The 23,635-nt window shown below is 46.3% G+C and overlaps 1 protein-coding gene across 1 annotated transcript in view; it reads left to right on the top strand.

Annotated features, from left to right (window-relative positions):
* Positions 1-23,635, top strand: part of LOC119172983 (uncharacterized) — a 1,299,788-nt gene that overhangs the window by 158,371 nt on the left and 1,117,782 nt on the right. The window contains exon 5 of the mRNA XM_075893951.1: positions 1,759-1,803. Coding sequence (XP_075750066.1) covers positions 1,759-1,803 — 45 coding nt within the window. The remainder of the gene's footprint in view (positions 1-1,758; positions 1,804-23,635) is intronic.

Genomic DNA, 23,635 nt, shown 5'->3' with positions numbered 1-23,635 from the left:
TTTTCCCAAATACGTAGTAATTTCGGCGGATGCAACGCAAAATCTTCAGAAGGCTGGAGTAGGTATTTTTTCTCATCAGCTTAATTGGTCTTTTGCGCTCCGATTTCCTGACTTCACACCAATCTATCTCGCAGAATTCCTCGCTATTACATTGGCTCTTCGAAAACTAAGTTACCAGTAATCAAAAGCTATTATTATTTTGGATGCTTTGTCTGTATGTAAACATCTAACGTCCGCTAAGCAGTCTCCTTTTCTCAGGATATTTTGGTCTCTCGTACCGCATAGCCTGTCAGAAGTTCGGTTTGTTTGGGTCCCCGGGCATGCTGGAATTGTACTAAACGAAATCGCTAATTCGCTCGCTTCGGCATCTTTAAATTTCCCCGTGGTGCTAGTAGCTCTACAGTTGCCTTTTATTACTGCCGAAGGATTGAAACGCTTGTTAACCTTAAAAATCAACGAAACGTCGCTCCTACAATCTGAAGAATTACGGCACTTGCAATTCACATGGAACACCGCAAAAAACCTTTCCCGTCAATGTGAGGTGACCCTCATAAGCTTTCGCTGTACAGTTCTTCGGTTAAATTTTTATCTCAACAAATCAGGTTTTTCATTAACTAACCTATCTGCAGTTTGCAATGAACCGGAAACAATACATCACTTCCTTCTCACATGCCGCCGCTTCGCCTCACTGCGCCGAATAATTCTTGGAAGACCGATTGGTATGCTCGGATTGCCAGTCAATACGTCCACCCTATTATCGTTTGGAGCCAGTCAGTTGGGTGTGGGCCGCAGTGCTATTCTGTCAGCGCTACATAAATTCATTCAGGCAACCGGGAGAATACGCTGCTATTGGTACTGCCAGATATATCCAATTATTTGTCCCCTTTCCTCATTCTTGTCAGTTTGTTTTATATATTCTGGTTTATTGAATTCTTCTGCACTTTTTCACGTTTTTTTAAAGGAACTATATTATTGTTCTTATCTAATTTTGTTCTAATCCCCGATGTGCATATGAGCCAAGATCTCCTTGGCGACAAGAAAAGACAAGACATGCTGATTCAAGACGGCAACACTTCGAATTTTCTGCCTACGACACACGCTTAACCTCAACCCTAAGAGCTCTGCTGTAAAAGAAGCAAAAAAAAAAAGAACGCGAGACACAAAAACGACGAACAGAGTGCATGCTTGTTGATGATTATAACAATTTTCATATATAAAACGTGGAAAACCTCGACTAAAGGAGCTATATATATGCTATAAAACCGTGATGAGCAAAAAGTTTTGCCTGGCAAGCAAACTACCATGTTTATTTTTGGCTTGCTTGCTCGTGCTCAGAAATATGGTGCATGTCCACTGTAGAGAATTGAAAGACGCGCTGTTCGTCATTATCACCCCGACTTCTATTGGTAGCATAAATGTCTTAAGCATGTTTCTAGCTTCTTGCGGGTTGCGCGCAGAAAATAATTCGTGCACCCATCTGCTTTGGTAGGTTCTCCGCTGATGACGACATAATCATGATCTCAGAAAACCGGCGGATCAGCTATGTTTATAAAAAATTTAAGCACTCGAAATGATGATATAGGTGCAAGCAAAGCATAAGGTGCGTGGTTCGTGAAATTCATCAACGTGGTAATTTACTTTTGTTTCTTTATCATCAATGCTTTTCTAAAAGAGCCCCTACCCTTAGTATTTTGCATTGATCTTGGAAATATTCCATGAACCTTTTGCCTAACAAGTCTTTTTTCTAAATCCACGCAGGGTCCTCCTGGAGAACATGGATCGCCGGGACGTCCTGGAGAGCGTGTGAGTTGTCTACAAGATTATTCATAACAGCAATGTGAACTTTTGCGTTTACTATACTTGTAGACTTGGTGCTCTGTCAGCAAGGCTTTCCAGGGTAGAAGCGAGGATAATAGACCTTGCCAAAGGAGTGAGTTCCATTTGCAAAGTGCCCATACACTACACGAGGAGCAGTGCTATTTGCTGCTTGGCATAAATCACCGTAAACTTGAGCACTCCAATACAAACGCACAGTCGTGTACGAAATTTCCGGAAACCACAAGAATTGCACTACACTTTATAACTGCACCTTCTGACGGCTGCATGTGTAACCTTGAAACGTGTGCTGAGAACGCGTGCTGTTTCGTACCTTTCTACCTCATTTCTACCGTGCTCGAAGCGAAGCGTGCGAGAGTGCGCAATATGCCAACTTCTGCTATCGACGTGGCCGAACCGAGGGATCATATTGTGATGGCAGACTTCGTGCGTACTAGGGAATTGTCTCTGTAGTGATATCGCCACTCTGGTGCTCACTCAACTGCAACAGAGACAACTTGTGCTTCATACAACGTTATGGTGTGCACGCGTTTTGATCAAATAAATGAGCCGACTGCAAAGTAGAAGAACATGCACAGAAGGTATTCTCTAAGTTAGGCATGAAATGGCCAGATTGAGCAGTAATGCATTTCGCTCACGTGTCAGTTGTGCTTGCGGATGTGTATTCGAATGCACATACGTACATATGCACATTAACATCGACCAGAGTGTTCGTGGAGTGAGCGCGCGGTGCGCCAAGATAATAACCGTTGAGGAACAACAGGAAACTTGTGAGTAGGAAGTGAAAAAATTGATAACTAGCGGCTTTGTGCTCGAGCCGACTTTCGTCAAGGCGCCCTCTCCATTTACTTGCACGATGCCCCGTCCTTTGCTAGGAGGAAAGAGAAGGCACGAGGCATATACAGGCTAGAGCCCAGAAAATAAATTCCAACCTTTCAGAGTCCATTCACTCAAACACCGACGCGAGCACAGAACCAGTGTTTACAGATTTTTCTTGGTAGGCTGACAACTCAACGGCACTTTGGGTGTGGTCCTCAGTGAAAAGCTACACTTGCAGCTTGGCGAATTTTGTGTGCAAAAGTCACATGATTGTCCCACGCTCGTGTTTGCCATTGACGAGCCAGTATCCTCAAAAGGGGTCACCTTGAGTACGTATGCGCCAAACGCTGACGACCTGCTTCACTTCGTTTTCACAGAGGTCTCACAACAATATAATGTTTGAAACGAGAATGATTCAATAAAACAGTACTCCAGCTCAGTTATTCGGGTTATATACCTTTCTCCGGAGACGTACGATGTACCTTGTAGCCTTCGATAGAGAAAGACACTATTTCTCGTTGCTTGAAATACGCCTTTTGAAAAACTGACAATTGTGAGTTAGGTGAACGCAGATTTGAAATGTCAGACAAGAAATACAGTGTATTTTTCGGCATCCGCAAGCGTTACGTGAGGTAGCCATCGAATAAGTACTTGATTGCCTTATCGGTGACTGCGGTGAAGCAGCGCTTCTTGCGATGGTTGACACTAGTCATGGTTTCCAAGTTGGTGTCAGTATGAAACATTTTTTGAAAAGTGCTAATTGCACGGTATTCGTGCAATCGCCGCGTTCATCCTGAAAGCTTATTTACAATATTGATGCTAACGTATGGCGATAGGAAAGCATGTGTCTACTTGCGAGACTATGACCACTGAAGCGCCTCATGAGAGTATGCTCTGCCCATTATTGTTATCTTACAAATCATATTCAGCTCTTAGCAACAATTTAAGTTATATTTTTGTAGGCAGATAACGGAAACCTCCTACCTAAAAGCAGTCACAAACATCACCTGCTATCAGTGATCCACAAAACAATGAAGAAAAGTCAGCACATGAAGCGCTGCAAGCTGTTTGGTATTAAGCTTCAAAAAGAAAACAGGAGCCGTGTTGTTTAATGGGCATCATAGTGCGTGTATTTTAGAACCAATAATAAAGTTCGGCAATTGAAAATTTTAAAAGTTGGCACTGTAAGAATGCTAGCAATACTCTTCGAGAACAACGTGAGCCGTTGTCCCCACGTCAGCCCATGTATACCTCCTTTAAGCAAGCGTGTTGCGGCTCTACCAAAGCAGCGCTCTCGTATCTGTAAAGCAGATACTTCTGTTTTACAGACAATTCTTATTACTTTCTAATCATTTATTTCTGGTTTACTGACGGCACGTACTACCAGAGTTCTTCAATAATTTTACTGGTCATGAAGCGTCGCCGAAACTCCATGAGAAAACTTTGTGTGCTGCTAGTGGAAACCGCGGGGCGGCGCTGCATTACCGTGAGAGTGTTAGATAGCGTAGTTAGATAGATAGCGAAGTTCAAGATTAGATAGCGTGGTTCAAGAGGAACTGTGGGGAATACTGGACACACTAGGCGTGGAACATATAGTCACTAATCTTTTAAAGGGTATCTCTAAAGGTAACAAGGTAGTTATAAAGTGGGAAAAACAGGTATCCAAGCCTGCAGAGGTAAAACGGGGGCTTAGGCAGGGGTGCCCCCTGTCACCCTTATTATTCATGATGTAGCTACAAGGATTAGAGGCAAAATCAGAGGGAAGTGGACTTGGCTTCAACCTCTGTTTAGTCAAACAAGAAAAACTTATTGAGCAGGCACTACCAGCATTAATGTACTTAGATGATATAGTGCTAATTGCCAACAACAAGGAAGATTTGCAGAGATTGATGGACATCTGCGGTAATGAGGGAGATTTTAGATTCAGTAAGGAAAAATCAGCAGTCATGATTTTCAATGACAACGAAGGTAGTGAGCTTAGGATACAGAAGGTCACGCTAGAGATAACAGATAAATACAAATATCTGGGCATATGGATAAGCAATGGGTCCGAGTACCTGAGGGAACACCAAATATACGTGACGACTAAAGGTAACAGGAATGCAGCAGTGATGAAAAATAGGGCACTGTGGAATTACAATAGGTATGATGTTGTGAGAGGAGTATGGAAAGGGCTCATGGTTCCTGGGCTGACGCTCGGCAATGCGGTCTTGTGCATGAGATCAGAAGTTCAAGCAAGATTAGAAATTAAGCAACGTGGAATAGGTAGGCTTGCTTTAGGAGCTCCCGGGAATACACCAAATCAGGGAGTACAAGGTGATATGGAATGGCCATCATTTGAGGGCAGGGAAGCTAGCAGCAAGATAAATTTGAGAAGCGATTGAGAGAAATGAAGGAGGAGCGTTGGGCTAGGAAGGTTTTCAGCTACTTGTAAATGAAGAATGTCAATACAAAATGGAGGAAGCGAACCAGGAAGTTGACTGGTAAATACTTAGAAAACAGCAGGTGGCCAAACCAAAAAGAACTATCGGTTAAGGAGAAAGTGAAGGAAACGGAGACTGACATGTGGAAAATGGGCATGGTTAAGAAGTCCGCACTAGAGATCGATCGAACTTTTAAGCAGGAAATTGCCAAGGAAAGGATCTATGAGAATACTCGGGGTAGTTCTCTACTGTTTGAGGCAAGGACGGGAGTGCTGCGAACCAAGACATCTCGGGCCAAATACGAAGGGGTAGACACAGTATGCAGTGCGTGTTGAGAGGAAGAAGAAACTGCCGAACACTTGATAATGTTCTGTAAAGGGCTTCGCCCTATAGTACAGGATGATGGCGCAGAGTTTTTCAAAGAACTGGAGTTTAGGGGACGGGAGGGCAAAATAGACTTTAAGCGGGTAGACTTAACTAGAAGGAGGTTATCTGATTGGTGGCTAAAGTCAAGGCACGAGTGAAAATTAAACTCTTCACTGCAGAGTACGAATCCTCAAACTCACTTTAAAAAAAAATAAATATAGTTTTTGGTTCATTAAGTATTACGGCTTGGTGGCGCTAGCCACCGCCCGATCTAAAGGGTACAGCCATATCCATCCATCTATCCATCCATCCATCCGTCCGTCCGTCCGTCCGTCCGTCCGTTCATCCATCCATCCATCCATCCATCCATCCATCCATCCATCCATCCATCCATCCATCCATCCATCCATCCATCCATCCATCCATCCATCCATCCACCATCCATCCATCCATCCATCCATCCATCCATCCATCCATCCATCCAACCATCCATCCATCCATCCATCCATTCATTCATTCATTCATTCATTTATTCGTTTATTCATTCATTCATTCATCCATCTATCCATCCATCCATCCATCCATCCATCTAGTGTAGTTCAAGCTGTCACGGTGGATGGACGTGTTTTTTGAGCGCTCCGAATCGACTGCGCAGATAAGTGTTTTTGCATGTTTTGAGCTTGTCTTTATAATTATAAGGCAGTGGTTCAAATCTTCGTAGCACTTATTTTATGGTACGGCTTTTTCGGGAGCCAGTCACCAAGTATTTATTAGTTATTGCGGGTGTGTGTGTTTGAAGTTTTTTGTTGTTGTTTTTTCTCTTTTGCCACCCCGTGGGGAAGGTGCGCGTACATTGAACACACAAACTTGTGTAGTAGAGCTTAGACTTTTTTTTTGTAGTGCTGGGCTCGAATTTAGTAGTTATCCAGTATAGGGACATGTGGTGTCAGAAAGACATGGTTAAATGGACTGTCAAGTTTTCAGGATGTGGAGTGGGTTTGAAAGTGGGCCCAAGCGTAGAAGTGGATGGAGAAGAGGCTGACGCGAAGTGTAGGCAATGTGAGGTCGAGGAAAAAATGGAGAAAATGATGGTTGCCCAGAGTGAACTGCTGATGAGAATCACCGAGCTCGAGACTGCGTTGGCGACAAAGCAAGAGAAAACGAGGGCAATGGGAGAAAGAATGAAGTCCGCCGAGAAAGCACTAGCGAAGCTTAACAAAGAAGCGACCTACGGAGAAAACAGTAGAGAACCGGCAACCAGAACGGTGTAGAAGGAAAAGCAAGCAAGTTTGGAAAAAACAGGTTTAGCGGGTTGAACTGTCCCAAGGCCCAGCTTCAGCGAGGTAGTGGTGGGGCTGGGAGGGAACAAAGCAGCCGGCGTCCCAGGTGCAAGTAGCCCCCAGGTGCAGGACACTCCAGCTGAAAAGTCACAGCATGTGATAATCGCCGGGGACTCGAAATTAAATCGATGCACAGAAGCCATCAAAGAGAGGGTAAGAGGTGACAATAGGGTTGCAGTAGGGGCGTTCCCAGGACGCAAGCTGGAAGCAGTCATGAGGCAAGTGAGCGCAAAACTCAAAACAACAGCTGATACACGTAACCTCGTCACAATTTCAGGTGGTTTAAACGATGCCTTAAATGAAGATACAGCAGGACTAGCAGCCACACTGGCGAAAGGCGTCGATGACATGAGCGCCACTTCTACTAAGGTACAGGTAGTGATATGCACGATACCGGAGGTACCGGTTCGTGGTAGTAACATGCAAAGAGCGGTTGTCAACGCAAACCAAGAGATATGGCGGATGAGTCGAGAGAAAAGCTTTGAGGTGGTGGAAATAAACAGAGAGGTGCATAGGTGGGATGGTTTTCAACGAGACAGAATTCACTTCGATGGGCGGCTAGGTCATGAAGTGGGTTGGCGACTTGCAGGACGCGCAGTAGCTTTTTTGGGGGGCAAGCGAGCCCTTCGGGTTGCAGGATAGCTAGTAACGAGGAAAACAACCAGGAAGACTCTTCGACAGGTGGTATCGACAGATACGATTCCAAAGTGGCACCAATATCTAAGATAAGTAGAGTCCGGGGCATAAATAGACGTAGCCACGAGCGCCGAGCCAACTCAGACATTGGGTATATTAACATGCAGGGTGGTAGGAACAGGCGAAGTGGGAAGAGATAGGAAAATAGCTGAGGGAACAGAGGCCGATGGTATACGGTTTTGTAGAAACACATCTCAGGGACATGGAACAACCTCCGAACACTCCGGGCTACGCGTGGGAATATTGTAATAGAACGCAAGGCAGCAGAAAGGGGGGTGGTATTGGAGCATTCATTGATAAAAGTACAGACTGGCAAAGGGTCAAGCAGGAGTGCAAGGAACATTTATGGCTAAAAGGGAAAGTGGCAGGTCAAATGACACTCCTTGGTTTCGTGTACTTGTGGACGGGAGCAAAGGCCAGCGAGGAAAACAAGGCAATGGTAGAGTGTATATCAAAGGACATTCAGGAGTTAGGAAGAGAGTGCGAGATAATTATACTAGGAGACATGAATGCGCACATAGAAGATATAGATGGGTATACCGACCCGACAGGCAAAATGATCATGGATATGTGTGAAAGGCTTGATTTGATCATTTGCAACAGTACCGAGAAGTGTGAAGGGCAAATAACATGGGAGGTAGGAATGCTTCAGTCGACGATAGATTATGCGCTGATGTCACATAGGATGTATGATAAGCGCAGGGGAATGCACATAGAGGAAGGTGGCTCCAGAAGTCTGGGTAGTGATCACAAACGTATCAAGCTAAGTTTTGGAAAAGCAGTGAAAGTGGGAAGGAGACAAGATGAGCAACTACAGGAAAATATTTATCCAGAAAGGCAAACTAAAATGGCCACTAAACAAATTGAGAAAGTAATCACGAAGAATAATAAGACAGTGTGGACATACACTAATCTAATTAGACTCTTTGAGCTAGAGCTTGCTAAGACGCGTGACAAGTCACCCCGGAAAAGAAGACACAAACCCAAAAGTTGGTGGGATGAGGAAGTTAAAAGAGCCATAGCAAAACGTCAGGAAGCCTCTAGGGAACACAGACATTGTAAGCAGCGGGGTGACACAACCCGACAGATGATGTTGAAAGAAAATGGGAAACCTTTATAAGCTGTAGAAGGGATGCATCCCTTCTGATCAATGAAAAGATTAGAAGAAAGGGAGCTCAGTGGCTGGCAGAAGTACATAAAAAATATAGAAAGGCAGCTGCGAAATATTGGAACCATCTAAACTCCCTAATATATGGGACGAGCCTAGAGCAGAGTTTTATAACTACAGCCCAAGGTGCTAGGCTAGAAGGGGACGAAGCTATTGAATATATAAGAACAAGGGTGACAGAAAAATTTCAACAAAGAAGTACTTTATGCACCACAATAGACAAGGACGAATAAAGTGGTGCAATGGCTCCATTTTCACAACGAAAGTAGGAAAGGGCTGAGAAAAGGGTTCCTAGTAGTACATCAACAGGCCCAGATGGCGTTCCAATTAGGCTGATAAAGACATTAGGTCCGAAGTCTAAGCAGGCTTCGAGAGAGGCAGTGAGCACAATAATAATTGATGGTGAAGTTCCCGATGGATGGAAACTTAACAGGATGAGCATGATCTAAAAGGAAAGGTGGACAAAGCTGACATAAACAACTACCGTCCTATAACAGTGACATCAGTGGTCTACAGGCTGGCGATGCGGAATATAAAGGAAAGTCTGCAGGCGTGGATAGAGGATGAGGGGGTGCTGGGGGAACTGCAGAATGGGTTTCGGAAACACAGGAGGTTGGAAGACAATCTGTTCTCACTGACGCAGTGCATCGAAGTAGCAGAAAAGGAACACAGGCCCCTGTGGCTAGCATTTTTGGATATCAAGGGAGCGTACGATAGCGTGGTTTAAGAGGAATTGTGGAGAATACTGGACACACTAGACGTGTAACATGTAGTCACTAATCTTTTAAAGGGTATCTCTAAAGGTAACAAGGTAGTTATAAAGTGAAAAAAACAGGTAGCCAAGCCTGCAGAGGTAAAACGGGGGCTTAGGCAGGGGTGCCCCCTTTCACCCTTATTATTCATGATGTACCTACAAGGATTAGAGGCAAAATTAGAGGGAAGTGGACTCGGCTTCAACCTCTCTCTAGTCAAACAAGGAAAACTTATATCAGGCACTACCAGCATTATTGTACGCCGACGATATATTGCTAATGGCCAACAACAAAGAAGATTTGCAGAGATTGATGGACATCTGCGGTAATGAGGGAGATAGGTTAGATTTTAGATTCAGTAAGAAAAAATCAGCAGTCATGATTTTCAATGACAACGAAGGTAGTGAGCTTAGGATACAGGAGGTCGCGCTAGAGATAACAGATAAGTACAAATATCTGGGCATATTGATAAGCAATGGGTCCGAGTACCTGAGGAAACACGAAATATACGTGACGACTAAAGGTAACAGGACTGCAGCAGTGATGAAAAATAGGGCACTGTGGAATCACAATGGGTATGATGTTGTGAGAGGAATATGGAAAGGGGTCATGGTTCCCGGGCTGACGTTCGGCAATGCGGTCTTGTGCATGAGATCAGTGTTCAAGCAAGATTAGAAATTAGGCAACGTGGAATAGGTAGGCTTGCTTTAGGAGCTCACGGGAATACACCAAATCAGGGAGTACTAGGTGATATGGGATGGACATCATTTGAGGGCAGGGAAGCTAGCAGCAAGATAAAATTTGAGAAGCGATTGAGAGAAATGAAGGAGGAGCGTTGGGCTAGGAAGGTTTTCTAGCTACTTGTACATGAAGAATGTCGATACAAAATGGAGGAAGCGAACCAGGAAGTTGACTGGTAAATGCTTAGAAAACAGCAGGTTGCCAAACCAAAAAGAACTATCCGTTAAGAAGAAAGTGAAGGGAACGAAGACTGACATGTGGAAAATGGGCATGGTTAAGAAGTCAGCACTAGAGATTTATCGAACTTTTAAGCAGGATATCGCCAAGGAAAGGATCTATGAGAATACTCGGGGTAGTTCTCTACCGTTTGAGGCAAGGACGGGAGTACTGCGAACCAAGACATATAGGGCCAAATACGAAGGGGTAGACACAGTATGTAGTGCGTGTGGAGAGAAAGAATAAACTGCCGAACACTTGATAATGTTCTGTAAAGGGCTTCACCTTATAGTTCAGGATGATGGCGCAGAGGTTTTCAAAGCACTGGGGTTTAGGGACCGGGAGGGCGAAATAGACTTTAAGCGGGTAGACGTAACTAGAAGGAGGTTATCTGATTGGTGGCTACAGTCAAGGCACGAGTGAAAATTAAACTCTTCACTGCAAAGAACGAATCCTCAAACTCACTTTTTAAGGAAAAATAAATAAATATAGTTTTTAGTTCATTAAGTATTACGGCTTGGTGTCGCTAGCCACCACCCGATCTAAAGGGTACAGCCATATCCATCCATCCATCCATCCATCCATCCATCCATCCATCCATCCATCCATCCATCCATCCATCCATCCATCCATCCATCTCCGCGAATTGATGTATGCATGTGATATATTAATAATGGCCAACAACAAGGAAGATGTGTAAGGGGTTGATAGAAATCTGTGGTAATGAGGAAGATAGGTTAAGCTTGAAGTTCAGTACGGAAAAAATTGCAATCATGATTTTTAATGATGATGAAGACAGTGAGCGAAAGATACAGGTAGTGAAGTTAAAATTAGTGGACAAACTCAAATTATTGGGCGTAAGGACAAACAACGGGACTGAGTACTTTAAGGGAGCACAAAAAATAGGTAATGACTAAGGGTAACATGAATGCTGATGTAATTAAAATTGAGAAATGTCGAACCAAAAAAGCTATGATATTGGGAGAGGGACTTGGAAAGGCGTCATTGTTTCAGATTTCACGTTCAGCAATGCGGTCGTGTGCTATAAATCAGAGGTTCAAAGAGGGTTGGAAATAAACAATGTGGTAGGTGTACACTTGCTTTGAGAGCACACGGGAACACTACACATCAGGGGATACTGGGTGACGTGGGATGGGCATCGTTCGAGTGCAGGGAAGCTAGCAGCAAAATAGAATTCGAGGAGCGATTCAGAAAATTGAGAGAAAAGCATTGAGATAGGAATATTTTCAGCTACTTGTACATAAACAATGTTGATAATAAATGAAGGAAGCTAACTCGAAAATTGTCAAGCAAGCATTTAGAAACAGCAGAATACCACAAAAAAGGAAACTTCTCTATTGAAAAAACGCCCACCATAGGAATGGTGAATTCTACCATCCATCATTTTGGTGGATTATGGTGGTGGAATTGTTGGTGGCACACGTTGTATGGTGGCGTATGGTGGAGCGGATGGTGAATGGCGTGCTCCAGCCTGCAGTGCTGGAGCGCGAAGAAGCGTCAGAACCACCGTGACGAGCTGCCACTAAAGAAATAATAAAAATGATTGTGTATAAAACGATGTACAAAGCCCCGCAAAAAATCGAACCTGTCACTTTTGTATTCGTAATTGAACGCACTAACCACTGCGCCACGCCGACAGATGGCGGATGTAGAGTTAAGAAGTAGTCAACACACAAACTCACTTTTTAACTTCAGTTTTGTTTGTCGCTTATTTGAGATTGACGGGATGTGCAACTGCTACTAACTTTGGCACATTTTATAAGCATGAACAATTGCTGCATGTAACAATTGCCACTGCGATAATGGCAACAGCGCTATGTTTGTGTTACAATTTACAACCGCAAAAAAAAAACAACTCAGTGAATGGAGGAGCAGGTAGAGTTTATCGGCTGTTACTGCCGTGTTTAATTTTTGTTTCTCGCTCCTTCCAAAGGGATATATCTGTTCAGGCTTTATGACACTTCTATGCTCATTCGATAGATACGCCCGCACAATTGATTGTGCTTTTTTTCGGGCAACGAACAGCGCAGTCGTGCCAGCGCACCGCTGCTGATCTGTCGTTTGGAACAGCTATATAATGGCTTGACCAAAACGAAGGCAGTGTGCCAGAAACATTATGCGATCGTATTAGTTCAGTAAGCATCATATTGGTTCAGTAAGCATACAAATTGACGAGTCTGTGTTCTCGCATAAAAGCCCGCGAAGGGCCAGTTAGTGCGACGGGCAGCTGTCGGTGAAAAGAGGCGTACATTTAGTGGAGGTGCTCGCTGCAAGCGCGTCCCATCCATATTTGTCGCTTTTTGCGCGGACACCGTACACTGTAAAAAATGCTTCATTTAAATTGAATGATGCAACAGCTGTGCTGTTTTGTCATTTTTACTTGTCAACTTTGTGCATTCTGAAACTCAGAAGCACCGATAACTCTTGTACGGGCTCCGTCGGTAGGATTAACCTTTGGTGGAAATTGTGGTGGTATAACAGAAGAGTGAAATTCATATTCGCTAAGGCTCGTCTCGACCCATGATTAAAGTGAAAGTTTGTGCATATTTACATAAACTTTGTCAATATAAAAGTGCGACTCAAGCAATCGAGTGTGCAAGAATCGCCACGGTTGCGTTTTTAGCGTGTTAACATCAAGTGACCGCTGTGTTCTGCTCTAACATTGAAAGAGGCAATTGCGAACTGGAGCTCATTTATTTCTCGACAACTGCGCGCGGATATAAAACATTCATTGTCACTGTTCACAGTGAGATCTCTAGTATTCCAAACATGACAACAGACGAACACATCGCGGATGTCAAACTGCTGTAAGTACGTGTGCGAAATGAAACATAATCACGGCCGCATATTCTACGCTCCACTAACATTGAAGAATTGTTGATACCACTGGAATAAAAAACAAACATGCTAGAAAGCGCAATGGGCAGCGTCGGTTTCGTTTGACCATAAACATATATCTCTACACATAAAATATTTAAACACTAAAAATAAGAGATTTTACATACTTTTATGTGCTTTTTCATCATGCCACCACAATCCTCCAAGCTTTCATCACACCACCTTCTTCCACCTAACTTCCAAAGCCTTTCACCAAGCACGTTTTGCCTCGCCACGATCAGCCGGCATTTTACACCGTCACCACCATTTGTTTGCCACCACCACCACCATCTGACACCAGTTTTTCTCCTGTAGCCTTCATCAGCCGGCATTTTCCACCATCACCACCATTGGGGAGTCTCTTTCGAGCGTCCAGTGCGAACGGACGTGTTTTTCCTAGCTCTTGCGTCGGCGAGAGACGCTGCAGCGTCTCTGTCGTCTTCGAATGATTGCTGTCAGAGTATTGCTTCAATCCTCCAGAATCATACACCCTTCGACAGATGTCATTGAGAGGATTCTACCAAGCCCATTTTTGACCTGGTAGGCCCATTTTTCACCCTTCTTAAATAACTTTCTACGACCGGGCATCCGCCCGTGCCGACGGAATGGCATCATGCCGGAGGTGATGGTGGTGGACGGGGAAGTTATTTCGCAAGAAGACGCTAATGCGCCTGGGTGGCAGACTGCTCTAGACAAGAATAAGCTTTCTCCCCGACAACAAGCGACTGCCTCTTCTCAAAGTGGTGGAACGGCTGGCCATCGCACGGCCACCGCGCATGGCGTCGCTCGGTGTCTTGCAGCCGCATCGAGGCTTGCCTGATTGACGAGGAGCCATATTCGAATCATAGTCAGACCGAAAGGAAGTGTGGATCTCAGCAAGGTTAGCCTAATTCGTCTAGCTCAAGCCCTGGAGACGGCAGCAAAACTGTCCTCGGAAGAAACACTGGGAGATATCGTCTGCCTGAACATAACTCAGAATATCGTTGTGGTCTCTACGCCAGCGTCCCGCAACGCGGGCGCCTACGCGGCGCTGCGACTCATCCGCCTTGGCTCGACTGAGTATCACGTTTCAGCCTACACGACCGCTTCTGACGATACCTGCAAAAGTGTCATCCAAGGCATCAACGTGGACATCGATGAGCGACAGTTGGCGGCGATGATCGTCAAACAGCCAACTCTGAAGCCATGGAGGTGCATCGCATCAAAGAAACGACTACTGTCGCCGTTCTCTTCAGTGGTCTCAAGGTACCCAACTATGTTATGCGTGGTTCGAGCATGCTACGGTGTACTTTGTACAGGAGACAGACTGACGTTTGTTATGGATGTGGAGCTCTCGGGCATTGTGCCGATGTCTGCCCGACACCGACGAAGAAAGTGTGCCGCGGGTGTGCTGTCAACAATCCCACAAACGATCACTAATGCCAGCCGACATGTGCCTTGTGCAGGGGGGCACATCTAATGGCCGACAAGTCCTGCCAGCATCGATTTCAAGTTTCCTACTTGGTAAGGCGACGAAGACGGCGTAGAAAGGCCACCAAGAAACGCAGGTAGCACCAAGAGGGTCTTACGTCACGGGATTCGAGCGTGGCACCAACCTCGAGGATGCGCTCTCCCTCGCCAGCTGTTAGAAAGAGTCGCAGCTGCTCAAGAGGACGCTCTCACTCCAAGAGGCGCACCCACTCCAAGGGGCGCTCCCACTTTAAGGGACGCTCCCACTCTAGGCTACGCTTCCAAGAAGCTTCGAAGACCTGGGTGGATCGCGCCAAGCCAAGCCCGGCGCAGCAGCCAGCACAGGTAACGCACGCAGCACTGCCAGAGCAAAAAGAAGACCCTAGGATTGCATTCTTACTTCAAGAAAATGCTAGCTTAAAGGCGCAGCTTCAGCAGATGAGGGTCGAGTTTGAAGCCCTCAAAAATACAGCACAGGCCCCGGTGCGGTCTTCGTTAGTAGAGCCGCGGCCGGCTAAGAGAAAGATAGATGCAGAGGAGGGGGGGTAGCGGCGGCTTCCGACGTGGACGACTTGGGAGCAATCAAAAATTTACAAAAGGCGGTTGCACGGCAGGTAGAATGCTTTGACTTCGTAGCATGTAAAGTTGCCATGATCGAAAGCAGACTCGCTCCAGGCGGGAATTATTTTGTCCCGGTGACGCCTGTTTCACTTGCTCCCTCTGCGTGCCTCGGTACGCCAGTGGATCAGGCTCCCGTCGATATGGACGTGCTGTTAGGTCGGTAAACCAGTAGCAGCAGCCATGGCTCCCAACGCCACTGAGTTCTTCATTTGGCAGTAAAACTGCGTGGGGTTCAGGAAGTGTAAGGCCTTCCTCCAGCAGTACATTGCTTCATTGGCAGTTCAGCCGCATGTGATTGCTTTACAAGAAACCATTGACAGGGCGGTTACCTTGCCCGGCTATCGATCCATATTGTTTAGGGGGGGGGGGGGGTTCAACGTGGTCTGGCTGTCTTGGTTTTGAACAATGCATTTTTAGAGCACATGCTTGCGCTCGGCAAATCTACTTTTTAAGCTCAGCTGGCTGAAATTATTCCGAATAATTGGCTCAAGTGCAGCATATTCGTCCTGAATGTTTACAGCAGCCCTTGAAATCACAAGCAGGCGTTTTCCTCGGTGGTTGCAAAGGCGGCTACCCTTGCAGGCAAATCACCACTGGTAGCTATCGGGGACTTTAACGCACCTCACCCAGCCTGGGGTAATCCAAAGGCCACTCTTAAAGGGAAAAACCTTGTTAAAACTATGACGGACTGTTCCTTAGAGCTGGTCACGGACCCTCAGTTCCCAACCCGGTTGGGCAATTCTGTTTCAAGAGACACCACTGCGGATCTGGCATTCATCAGAAATGCGGGAAAGTTTCAGTGGGTTAACTTTCAAAAAACCCTAGAAAGTGATCACTTTATCCTCGCAGTTACACAGGAAACCCAAGCGGCTCCACCTAAAGAGTACAGGGTGATGGACTGAGACGAGTTCAGGAAGCGCCGGAAGGCTGATGAGACCGAATATGCCACGTTAGAGGAACTCTTTTCTCGACTCGCGGATGATGAGCTCCTCGCCACCAAGACTGTCCAAACCGACTTTCAGGTAGATACGATGGACTTGCGTCTTGCGCATTTATTGGAGGCAAAAAAATGGCTGGTTGAGAGATGGCGCACCAAAAGCTAAATAGGAGGCTCCGCAAACGCAAAGCTCTCCTCATTAAATATACTGAAGAATATTGTCAGGAGCTTTCTGAGCAGCAGTAGAACGAGGTTTGCTTGAAAGTAGATGGGCAGATGCGCACCGGAGGCAAATGAAAACTGTTGAATGTACTACTCGATGAGACAAACTCCAAAAGCAACCAGAGGTTGACAATCGATCGCATAGTTCAAGCACAGCGGAGCAGTGGAGTCACTGACACCACTTTACTCAAGGATTTGGCAGAGCAATACCTTCCGCTTGGCTCCTCCGGGGATTGGGATTACTCGGTCTAGCAGGGAAGGCCGCTCGAGGAAATCGACTCGCCCTTTACGAACCTTGAGATCGAAGAGGTGCTTCGTGCGCTTAATAGCCGCTCAGCCCCTGGTCCAGACGGCGTTACAAACAGGTTGCTGCGCAATCTCGACGGAAAGTCAATCGCTAAGTTAACCGAGGAGGTCAATATCATCTGGGAAAAAGGTCGCGTACCTGAGACCTGGCGTACCGCCTCGGTAATACTCATTCCCAAGTTGGGCAAGGTACCCGCCATTGAGAACCTCCGTGCCATTTCCCTCACATCTTACGTAGGGAAGGTGATGGAGCATGCAATACACAACAGAGTATCTCGGTATATTGAGGATAAAGAGCTGTTTCCGTACAACATGGTAGGTTTCCGGCCGGGTCTCTCCACCCACGATGTGATGCTGCTGATTAAGAGGCAAATTATCGACCGACACACCCGAGATGTTTGAGGAATATCGGCCCTTGATCTCGCCAAGGCCTTCGATACGATTTGACATCAGTTGATACTGGAGCAGGTAGAGCGCATGGGATTAGGTCCCAAGTTCCATGCCTATGTTCGCGCCTTCCTCAGGGACCGCAATGCCACCATACAGATTGGCGAATTAAAATCGGAGGCTTTCACCCTGGGTGCGAGGGGCATGCCGCAGGGAGCGGTAATTTCACCCCTTTTCTTTAACATAGCTATAAAAGGTCTCTCGGAGCGCCTCTCCACTGTAGCTAATATCAACCATGCCTTATATGCCAAACGACATTACAGTCTGGTGCATGGGCGGTTCGGATGCTGAAGTGGAGCAGGCGCTCCAATATACTTTGTCAATCACAGAACGTTTTCTGCGGGGTACAGGGCTTCAGCTATCCACCTCTAAATTGGATTTGCTTCTATATTGACCAGTTCGACCCGGAAAAAGGAACGAGTCACCGCCTGATCAGGTGCAGAGTTCTATAACCACACGGGATGGGCAGCCGATTCCAAGAGTCAATTGTATTTAGGTGCTAGGCTTTCTTTTTGAATCTAACGGCAGAAATTTGCAGGTTTCGGCTCGCATCACCTCCAAAACGGAGAACATGCTCAGACTAATATTGAGGGTTTCAAGCCGCAGGGGAGGGCTGAGAGAGAGCAATCTCCTTCGGCTATTCCATTCATTCCTGATGAGCCACAATAATTACGTGGCATCCTCGCTAAATTGGTCTAAACGCGAGGAGAATAAACTCGGCACTTTATTGCCTAAAAGCATCAAAAGGCTACTAGGCCTACCTATGAGCACCAGCACGGACCGGCTCATGAGTCCGGGCATGCACAACACCCTCACGGAGGGGACCGAGGCACAAAGACTAGCTCAGGTAGCGCGATTCTCCTCCACGAAATCTGTGCAGCGTCTCCTACAGTCGCTAGGATACCACCATACGACAGGGGAGGAACAGATCTTCTTATCACAAACAATGAAGGGCACGTACGAGGTGGCCCCCTTCCCGCGTAACGTTCATCCACAGTACAATGTTGGCCGGCGAAAGGCACGGGCCAAGTCTCTCCTTGATTTCGTGGCTAAGTCCACGGATAGAGTAGCTTTCGTCGATGCGCCGCAGTACGGCCGCTCCGATTGTTTTGCAGCTGTGGTCGTTAATCATCGCAATCACGTACTCAACTCAACTTCCGTGAGGAAAGCGTCTGACTCCGTAGCAGAGCAGGTAGCGATAGCCTTGGCGATGACGGACCCTTCACGTCCAGAGATATTTACTGACTCCAGGGCGGCCGCCCGGGCGTTTGCCTCGGGGGTAATCTCCAGGAAGGCTGCCGCTATTCTAAATTCCAGGGGTGTAGTAGGCCACCACACAATCACTTGGTTTCCGGCCCATATGGGCTCAGAGGTTCATCCGGCTCTTCTCAACGCCAACGAACTTGCAACCGTATGCGAGAAATCACGTGCCATGGCGGTCCGGGAGGGTACGGAGATGGGTTCGCAGATAACTTTAAGGATCCACTTGGCACCTTTAACGAAGTGACGTCCCATTATCAGTTGTGTAGGTGGAGGTACGCGCTTCCGCATTCCAAGCTCACTCGACCACAGTCGTCGGTTCTTCGGATGCTACAGGCAGGTTCATTCCCATCTCGTAGCACATTCAGCCACTTGGCTGATGGCATAACTCCAGGATGCCCTTGTTGTGAGGCACGAAACTGCACACTCATTTACATGCTCTAGCAGTGCCCGGCGCTATATGGCGCAAAGTTCAGCACAGAAGAAGACTGAGAGAGGGCTCTTAAAAGCCCCGAACTCCCAGTCTAACACTCGGCAGTCTAGGAGGCCTGCGTACGGGCGGAGAGCCGCGGTCTTTCAGTCCTGGCGTGGACGCGGCCAGCAACTGCGGCGGACACCTCTTAGGGGAATGTCTTACCAGTTCTCCAGGACCAAATAAAGTTCATTTCACTTCACTTCACTTCACCGCCAGTGGCTCGCTACCACCACCACCATTTGCCATTATTTTTTCCACTGTCGCCGTCATCAGCCATTATGCCCACTACAGTTTCTACCATATCCACTAATATTTCCACCATATTCAGTATTACTTCCACCTTATCCACCAATGATTCCAGCTTCCACCAACTCAGTATTTTCAATAGGATGTGGTTAAGAAGAATGTGAAGGAAACAGATAGAGACATGTGGAAGATTGGAATGCTGGCGAAATCGTCACTGCAAACCCACCGAACGTTCAAGCAGGGAGTTGCGAAATAAAAGATCTACAATAACTCTCGGAATAATTCTCTGCTGTTCGAGGCCAGAACGGGAGTATTGCAGACAAAGACTTACTGAGCCAAATATGATGGCAGAAACACGTTATGTTATGTAGTGCGTGTAGACAGGGGGATAACACGGCTGAGCATTTGTTAATGTTCTATAAAGGGCAACACCCAATTGTCTATGATATTGACGCGGAATTTCTCAAAGTACTAGGGTTTTGCAACAGTGAAGGGAAAGTAGACATTGAACGGCTAGAAATAACCTGGAGGAGGCTGATTCGTGCTTATAATCAAGGTGCAAGTGAAATTCAATCCTTGAACACATAGGGGTAGTACTTAATCTAATGGCTAGGTGGCCTGAGTGTCCAGTCGAGTTAAAGGCCTAGCCGGATACATTCATTCATCGGACAGACCGGACAGAAGTTGGCTGCTGGTGCCGCTATGGGGTCAATGCGTATTACTATTGCGAGAGCGATTATATGGACACTCCGGCTGCATTTTGCCGCTGGCGTCGAAATCACTCACCGTATATGTATGCGTATATAGATATATGAACAGGCAAGAAAAAAAACAATTATCTAAAAGACTCCGGCATGCGAAATTGAACTTGGATCCTCTAAAAATGAGAGCAATGCGTTGATCACTGAGAAACAGAGAAGCACGTCCTTCAGCGTTTAAACGGCAAGTTATCTATATCTACCACTTACCGCGGCTGACGACCATCTCGGAAGGAACTATCGTATATTCAGCATTACCAGCAACACGGCGCAATGATTGCGCCTAACAACATCGTAACGACGCGGTGCCCGTGCTCTTATCTCCCACACGCACTTTGCCTTGCAAAGAGCAGGGAGTCGACGCTCCTCGCGTCCCCTCATCTCACCGTAGGGAGGATCGTGCATCTTGGCTGGCGTTAGGCTGTTACCGGAACAAATGTTTTTTAATTGCCAGGGGCCCAAAGGTAACTGCAATCATCGCACAGTCTATGTTTGCAAAAAGAGCGCTGTTTTAATACACAGCAAAGAACTGAGACGCTTATTCGCGTTTACTTTTCCTAAAAGTAGGTATCTTGCACCATTTGTGCATGAGAAACGTGGGGCACGTTTATATCTGCGGGCCATCCTGCGCGTGACTTTCCAATTTATTGCTATTGCGTTCATTGCTTAACTTTTGCGGCAAAGCTGTGAATATTCGTGGCATGCCATGTCGTAGTTTTTCACCGAATGATTATTGTTGTGCATAGTGCGCTTTGCCTGAAGACCTGAAAGGATACCGTATACCTTCTGGGCACACGGTAGTCGGCCTGGTCACAAATGAAATGGCGGAAAATGTCTCCGAGCTCTCGCTGTCTATAGTGATCAGCGGGAAAAGTGTAAACGCGCAATGCCATGAAAAGGAACTGCTGGCTTTACAATTGTTTCCAGAATGTGCACGCGTGCGAAAAGCATTTCGATCAGAGTGACATCGTTCGCGTAGACCAGTGGCTAATCGGAGTTGTTGTGAAATCATCGCGCGTCGTTCTGAAGCTTTTGCCGACCCTTTGAAGATAACTTTCCATTGTCTCACGGCGTACTTGTATAGCGCAAAAAATGTAGAGCTTATTCGCCTCTAGGGTCGACGGCAACCGTTAGCGAGCTGGATACTGTTTAGGCTGCATTGGGCTGTGCATGAGCCCTCTGGACATTGCTGTAATGAATATATACGCATTTAGTGAAGGTGAGCACACCGGTTGCCTCTTCCTCGTTCCATGGCAGTAGGCTAACGAATGCCGGATGAGTGAAATGCTCAGCGTTTTCGTTTATATAACACATTTTCGTTTATATAACACTGCTGATAACACGCGGGTCGCGGGATCAAATCCTGGCAGCGGCGGCTGCATTTCTGATGAAGGCGGAAATTTTTTAGGCTCGTGTGCTCAGATTTGGGTGCGCGCTAAAGAACCCTCGGTGGTCGAAATTTCTGGAGCCCTCCACTACGGCATCCCTCATAATCAAATGGTGATTTTTGGACTTTGAACCTCACATACCAATCAAATGTTGCATGCAAGAAAGATTTCAGCGCTACCAATAGATATTTGCTAGGGTGATGGCGGAAGAGAGGTTGCACCATAATGCTGTACAAAGCTATCGCAAGCTGCAAAAGCGTGAGCAGATAATTTTTTATATCAATTTATCAAGAACAGGAGAAGATAAGTTTTTGCCTCACCTTGGCGCCTCAGGCACGTGACGCATTCGGTCAATTTTCGCGTTTGAGGAGGCATGTAAGGCTATCGCTTTTACAAGAAAAGCAAGAAATAAGGACAAGAAAACACAGCACGATTAAGCTACACCACACCGTAGAGGACCGAGAAAGTGCATTGCATGGCCAAAAGAGTTCAGAACGCGTTACGGCACTGCGTGATGAATTAACGTAAAACAAAACACGAAAACGAGGCAAACGTCATATGAATATTGATTAATCCTCATATCTTGCTAAATTGAAATCTCTGATTCATTCAAAGTCACCGTTCGTTTAATAAGTGCGAGACAATTTGAAAATATATATCGTTGTATATAGAAACACCGACTGCTCATGTAGCCTGGAAGGTTGGATGGGCGCTGTAAACGTTGCAACCACTGCGATTCCGTGGTGCTTTAAGAATTAAGAGAGTTATTGAAAAGCTCTTTACTGTACAGAAACGTTCTCTAGATGCTTACATGAAAAAATAAGCATGCTTTTGCGGCAGTAGCATATATTACAGTGGAATAAGCAGGCTGTCGAATTTCTAGCTTCAAGGCCTCATTCGATGCTAAGTTTCACCGTATTGGAGCTTTCCTGAATTTTCTCAGAGCTAGTACCACTCTGAAGACGTATTCAACCTACACGGCTTTATTTAATAGCGTTTTACAGCTCCGGCACATGCCATACAGTTGCAGCACCGTGGCCGCTCCAATGCCCCATTGTGCGCGATGGAGTCCCTATCGGTTGCTCCTGCCTCTATATGAATTTTCACGAAAGTTTCATGGCCAGTAAAAGCATTGAAGGACTCTGGTACTACAAAAATAGGTGTTACGCCATGTCACTAGTCTGATTACAACGCACGTGGTGCTGAACTGTTCAGTGAGCGTAAAATTGTTTCTGCGCACAAACTTAGCGAGATTTTTTTTATGCATGCGCGACAACAATACTCATCTAACATCGGGCATGCATGCTCGCTTAACGACGCATGCGTGTCATCGCTGAAAATGATTACCACTGTGTATCCGTTCCATCGATAGTGCCACGCGCCTTTTCACTCTTGTTTCAATCAGTTGTTGCTCACAAATCCTGTCAGAAATGCTAAGCACAAACTTCGCCTCATTGTCCTTGAAGGTTGGCGATGAATGTAGATCATTCTGTTAAGGGGCCTCTAAGCCACCCAAATGTCGAAATTTAGTTGCGGTGGCGAAATTGTGCACGAGTGTACGACCAACGCGCAGCCATGATAAGTTTACCAAATGGTGTCGTGATAGTGGAGTTAGACACGTCTGCTTATCGGAACCGAGAAGAAGATACACCCTCCATGACATCCTATCCTAAAGCCACTTTGCCCTCGGGCCGAGCGCACCTCCTAATCTCGCATGGCATGCATAATCGCTTGTGCACAGCTTAAAACACCGTCAACTTCTGGTTGCCGTGACTCTATTCGTGGACTGAGTCAGCTGCGTTACAGCTGCGTGCTTGTTGCGATCTGCAGTTGCCATGCCTATACGAATCCTACTGGTATGGACCCTGTGTTGTGCTTACACCTTCAAAGGATCACCAACACAGGCCGCAGTAGCTGATTCGTGAGTGGGCACGCGCACGTGGACTACACGCTGAACAACAAGCAGCGTGGACAGCTGCTTTCAGAGTGACCACAAATCATAGGCTTTTGCTCGACCAGTTACAGCATATTTTGATCGACGCGTCAGAGATATTTGAACGGCGTACCACCAGGAGGCACGACAGGCTCGGAAAGAAGGAGGGATCCTTTCTCGGAATTAGTGGCACGCCGGTGGCTCGTGGCGCTGCCACGTGTAGGATCTTTGATCGCGACTCTATTCTGCACATGATGGGCGTGTTTACTTAAAATGTCTGAAGAAAATATCAGAGGTGGTATACTGGTCATTTGAGATTGCGGGCCAACACCAACATT

The sequence above is a fragment of the Rhipicephalus microplus genome, chromosome 4, assembly GCF_043290135.1.
Source record: "Rhipicephalus microplus isolate Deutch F79 chromosome 4, USDA_Rmic, whole genome shotgun sequence".
NCBI classification, from domain to species: domain Eukaryota; kingdom Metazoa; phylum Arthropoda; class Arachnida; order Ixodida; family Ixodidae; genus Rhipicephalus; species Rhipicephalus microplus.
This window is presented reverse-complemented; position numbering and strand designations above follow the sequence as displayed.